Raw genomic sequence first — 5,348 nt, forward strand, 5'->3', positions numbered from 1 at the left:
TTGATGGAGAAAAATTTGATTATTGGAAAGACAAAATTGAAAGTTTCTTTCTGGGCTACGACGCTGATCTATGGGGTATTGTCACAATTGGCTACACACCACCTATGACAGACGTTGGCGTCGCTATTCCCAGAAGCAGAATGTCAGATGATTAGAAGCGTGAATTCAAAAACCATCATAAAGCCAGAATGATACTACTCAATGCCATTTCCCAGAATGAATATGAAAAGATCACAAACAGGGAAACTGATAAAGAAATACTTGACTCCCTAAGGATGACTCATGAAGGAAATTCTCAAGTCAAAGAAATAAAGGCTTTAGCTCTAACTCAGAAATATGAAGCCTTTAAAATGGAGGACGATGAAGCTATAGAGGTAATGTTTTCTAGATTTCAAACTTTAATTGCAGGACTCAAAGTGATGGACAAAAGCTACGCAACTGCGGATCATGTCAAAAAGATTGTTAGAAGCTTGCCAAAAAAATGGAGACCCATGGTCACAACTTTAAAGTTGTCAAAAGATATGAACAATATCAACCTTGAGGAACTCGTCAGTTCACTCAGAAGCCACGAGATAGAACTGGAGGAAGATGAACCTCAAAAGAAGATCAAATCTGTAGCACTAAAGTCCAGATCCGAAAGACGCAAACCAGATAGAAACAAAGCCTTCCAGGCTGAAGAGGAAGACAATGACAACTCTTTGAAGGAAGACTCTAACGAAGATGAAGAATTATCCCTTTTAACCAGAAGAGTAAAACAACTCTGGAGAAAAAGGAATAATAACTTCAGAAGACCAAGACCGAAGGGGGATCGATCAGAATCAACTTCCAGAGGTAAGTCAAACAAAGATATAACATTCTATGAATGTAAGGAAACAGGTCATTACAGAAATGAATGTCCCAAGTTGAAGAAAGAAATATCTAGAAGAGAGAATTTCAAGAAAAGTTCATTTAGAACTAAAAAGGGACTGATGGCCACCTGGGACGACAGTGGATCTGATTTATCTGAATCAGACTTAGAAGAACAGGCAAATGATGCACTCATGGCTATCATCTCCAGAAATACATCAGATGGAGAATCTGACTCTGAAGAGGTATTTTCTGAACTTTCTCGCTCTGACCTTGAATCAGGCCTTTCTGAAACTCTAACCTCATATCAGAAACTTAAACAAAAATTTAAGGCTTTAAAAGGAGTTCTTGAAAGAACAATCAAAGAATGATAAGCTTGAGATAACTGCTTCAAAACTTAAAGATGAAAATCAAACTTTGATAAAAGAAAGAGACTCCACAAACAAACAATTTTTAAAACTTGAAGAAGCATTATCTCAAACCCCACAAACTTCTAACACAATGATATATGAATATGAAAAATCCTTTCAAAGGTTTCTGAAAAATGGGATAGAAAGAAGCAGAATGGCATCCATGATTTATGGAGTAAGTCAGAATAATTAAAGAGGAATAGGGTATGTCCCTAGTGAAGATAAGTCTTTCGCAGATGACAAACCTAAATCTCCTTTTTCTTATCACTACACACATACACAAGCACAACGTTTTTATAATGCTAGAAAACCCAAAGTTCTAAGAACCTCTGGGAAAACTAATCATAAAGGACCCAAAAGATTATGGGTACCAAAGGATAAGATTTTTTATGTTGCAGATATCTTATGCAGCAGAGTTAAGACACCAATCATGGTACCTGGACTCTGGATGCTCGCGACACATGACGGGAAGAAAGCATATGTTCCAAAGCCCGGAACTTAAAGATGCTGGCTTCGTAGGTTTCGAAGGAAATCAGAAAGGAAGGATTAGAGGCTCCATAACTATTGGTAATGGAGCCCTTCCCTCTATATTTGGTGTCCTCTATGTGGAAGGATTAATGCATAACCTGTTAACAATAAGTCAATTAATGATAATGGCTATGATGTAATCTTCAATCAAAAAACATGTAAAGCAATAAATCAGAATAATGGAACAGTCCTATTCACTGGCAAGAGGAAAAACAATATTTACAAAATAAATCTTTCAGACTTAAAAGAACAAAATGTAAAATGTCTAATGTTTGTTCATGAAGAGCAATGGGTATGGCATAGACGCTTGAATCATATTAGCATGAGAAAACTCTCTCAGCTAAATAAACTCGAGTTAGTTAGAGGTCTACCCAAGCTAAAGTATTCTTCAGATGCTCTATGTGAGGCATGTCAGAAAGGGAAATTTTCCAAAACATCTTTTAAAAAGAAAAATATTGTTTCCACCTATACGCCTCTGGAACTTCTTCACATCGACTTGTTTGGACCTGTTAAGATAGCGTCAATCAATGGAAAGAAGTATGGACTAGTTATTGTTGATGATTTTAGTCGCTGGACATGGGTAAAATTCCTAAAGCACGAGAGTGAGTCTCATTCTGTATTCACTAGCTTCTGTTCCAAAGTGCAAAATGAATTTTACTCCAAAATCATCAGAGTCAGAAGTGATCATGGTGGAGAATTTCAGAATAATTTTTTTGAGGAACTATTTGATTCTAATGGAATATCCCATGATTTCTCCTGTCCTAGAACTCCACAACAAAATGGAGTTGTAGAAAAGAAGAATAGGACACTCCAAGAGATGGCCAGAACCATGATTAATGAAACAAATGTGGCTAAAGACTTTTGGGCTGAAGTAGTAAATACAGCGTGTTATATTCAGAATAGAATCTCTATAAGACCTATTCTGGAAAAGACTCCCTATGAACTATGCAAGGGAAGAAAACCCAACATTTCTTATTTCCATCCTTTTGAATACACTTGCTTTATTTTGAATACTAAAGAACATCTGAACAAGTCTAATTCAAAAGCACAAAAAGGTATTATGTTAGGATACTCAGAACGCTCTAAAGGCTACAGAGTATACAACACAAAAACTAAAATTGTGGAAGAATCAATCCATGTTAGATTTGATGATAAGCTTGACCCTGAAAAGTCAAAGCTAGTTGAGAAACTTGTAGATCTGGAGATTACTCTTGCAGGTTCTGACGAAAAGACCAAAGCACCCGAAGTATCTGAGAAACAAAGTCCATATGCAACTGAAGCCTCAACTATCCAGAAGAAATCAAGAAGCCTCCCCAACATCTCTGAAGATTTAATTCTGGGAAACAAGGACAAACCTGTCAGAACTAGGTCAACATTCAAAGTATCTGAAGAAACTCCTTTAGGATTAGTATCTCCAATCGAACCTACTTCCTGTGATGAGGCACTTCAAGACAATGACTGGGTTCTGGCTATGAAAGAAGAGCTAGATCAATTCTCCAAGAATGACGTCTGGGATCTTATTCCAAAGCCTAAAGGAACTCACATTATTGGAACTGGATGGGTGTTAAGAAACAAATTGAACGAAAAAGGAGAAGTTTTCAGAAATAAAGCTCGACTCGTGGCACTAGGGTATAGTCAACAAGAGGGCATTGACTACAACAAAACCTTTTCCACAGTCGCCAAGTTAGAATCTATCCGTTTACTTGTTTCATTTGCTGTAAATCACTCGATCAAACTATATCAAAGGGATGTCAATAGTGCATTTCTTAATGGTTATATATCATAAGAAGTGTATGACAATCAACCTCCAGGTTTTGAAACCTCCAATTGTCCAGAACATGTTTTTAAACTTAATAAATCATTATACAGTTTAAAACAAGCTCCTAGAGCTTGGTATGAAAGACTAAGCAATTTCCTTTTGGAACATGAGTTTATTAGAGGAAAAGTTGACTCTACACTCTTCTATAAAAACATTAGTAATGACCTCATGATATGCCAGATATATGTTGATGACATTATTTTTGGTTTAGCTAATCCTTCTGAATGTCAAGAATTCTCTGAGCTAATGCAGGAAAAATTCAAAATGAGCTTAATGCAAGAACTAAAGTTCTTTCTAGGAATTCAAATCAATCAAGCTTCAGAATAGCTCAGAGATTCAGTTAAAGACACCAGAAACAACATGAAGACAAGGAACTACATCCCTCTAGGGAGGCTGATATCTGATGTATTGATCGAGAGTGGCCTCATGGATCACCTAATTCAGCTCAGACTCATGGAAGATGTCACCATTGACACTGGAAGACCTCTGAATGCTCGGAATCTGAAGAGCATGGGAATCACTAATCAATTCAGAGCCAAACCAACACTTGATACCTCCTGGGAAGCACTCAGAGATCAGAGGGAGATTCCCAACGGACTCTACCTGTTCTCCAAGATTGACCCTCCAAAGGTAGTATCCTACTATCTACAGGACCTTGTCAATCCAGGGGTGGATATCTCTGACTTCACAGTGGATTGGCTTCCTGAGCATCCACCTAACTTCATTAAGAGGATGCAGGAGCCCTTTGAGAAATCCAAGAAGGCGAAGAAAGCTAAGCTGGGAGAATCCTCTGGATCAAGACCCCCAATTCCTCTGGTTAGCTCTCCAGGTAAGTCTGTATCTCTCCCTCGCTCTATCAAAATTAAACCAATTGCTTCTTCTCTTTCCCCAAACAACTCCCATATACACCTCTGCTGAAACTCCTCCCTCAACCACCAGATCTTCTAACCCACCTTCTCTGAAATTCAACCTCGCCACCACAACATTACCAGTTTCAGAAGTAGAAATGCTGAATGAAACCACCTCACCTTCATCATCACCATCTCCTCAATCCCCACCTTACTACGAACTCTCTTCTGATACCGAACCATCTGACCCCCAATCCCCCACTCTGGCTCAACTCCAAGCTTGTGCTCTGGCCTCTCAACAGCCATCATATCCTGAACCTGAACCAGAAGTCACTTCCCCACCTCCAGAACATCCAAATCCAACCACATATGAACCACCTCAAACACCACCTGAACAACAACCAACCCACTCTGAACCACAACCAACCCACTCTGAACCACAACCTGAACTATCCTCACAGACCCACTCTGACATACCACCACCCATCACTTCCGCTGACCCAACAACTCCCACACTTAATCTAAGTGCCCCAAACTCACCATCCTCACCCTCCCTAGCCTCTGCCACTGAACCAGAAACTACCATTCCTACCCTTGAATAAGTGATCCAGGTTTTTGCAGAGTCCTCAGTTAAGAAGGTCAAGTCTCTGACCATCAACTCTGGTATCAGTGATGATCCCTCTGCTGTAAGGATCCACTTGAACAGAGTGATAAGTTGGATGACCTCTGAAGCCTTCAAGCTGAAAGGCCTCTCTGAACAAGTCCACAACGACTTCATCAGAGACGCTGGTATTAGACTTCAAGAGTGCCTAGCCAGAGAAGCTGAGGAGCGGGCAAGGAAGGTAGCTGAAGAGAAAGCGCGCCAAGAAGAACTCCAAAGAATCAGAGATGCTGAAG

General features: G+C 39.4%; 1 protein-coding gene across 1 annotated transcript; it reads left to right on the plus strand.

Annotated features, from left to right (window-relative positions):
• The first annotated feature begins 4,609 nt into the window (after positions 1-4,609).
• Positions 4,610-5,053, plus strand: LOC127122836 (extensin-like). Its single transcript, XM_051053115.1, has one exon. The coding sequence runs from the start codon at positions 4,610-4,612 to the stop codon at positions 5,051-5,053; it is 444 nt and encodes a 147-aa protein (XP_050909072.1).
• Positions 5,054-5,348: the final 295 nt, after the last annotated feature.

This window comes from Lathyrus oleraceus, chromosome 2, assembly GCF_024323335.1.
Source record: "Lathyrus oleraceus cultivar Zhongwan6 chromosome 2, CAAS_Psat_ZW6_1.0, whole genome shotgun sequence".
NCBI lineage: Eukaryota > Viridiplantae > Streptophyta > Magnoliopsida > Fabales > Fabaceae > Lathyrus > Lathyrus oleraceus.

Coding starts and splice junctions, on each gene's coding strand:
- LOC127122836 (XM_051053115.1), top strand. CDS start 4,610: ATGCTGAATGAAACCACCTCACCTTCATCATCACCATCTCCTCAATCC.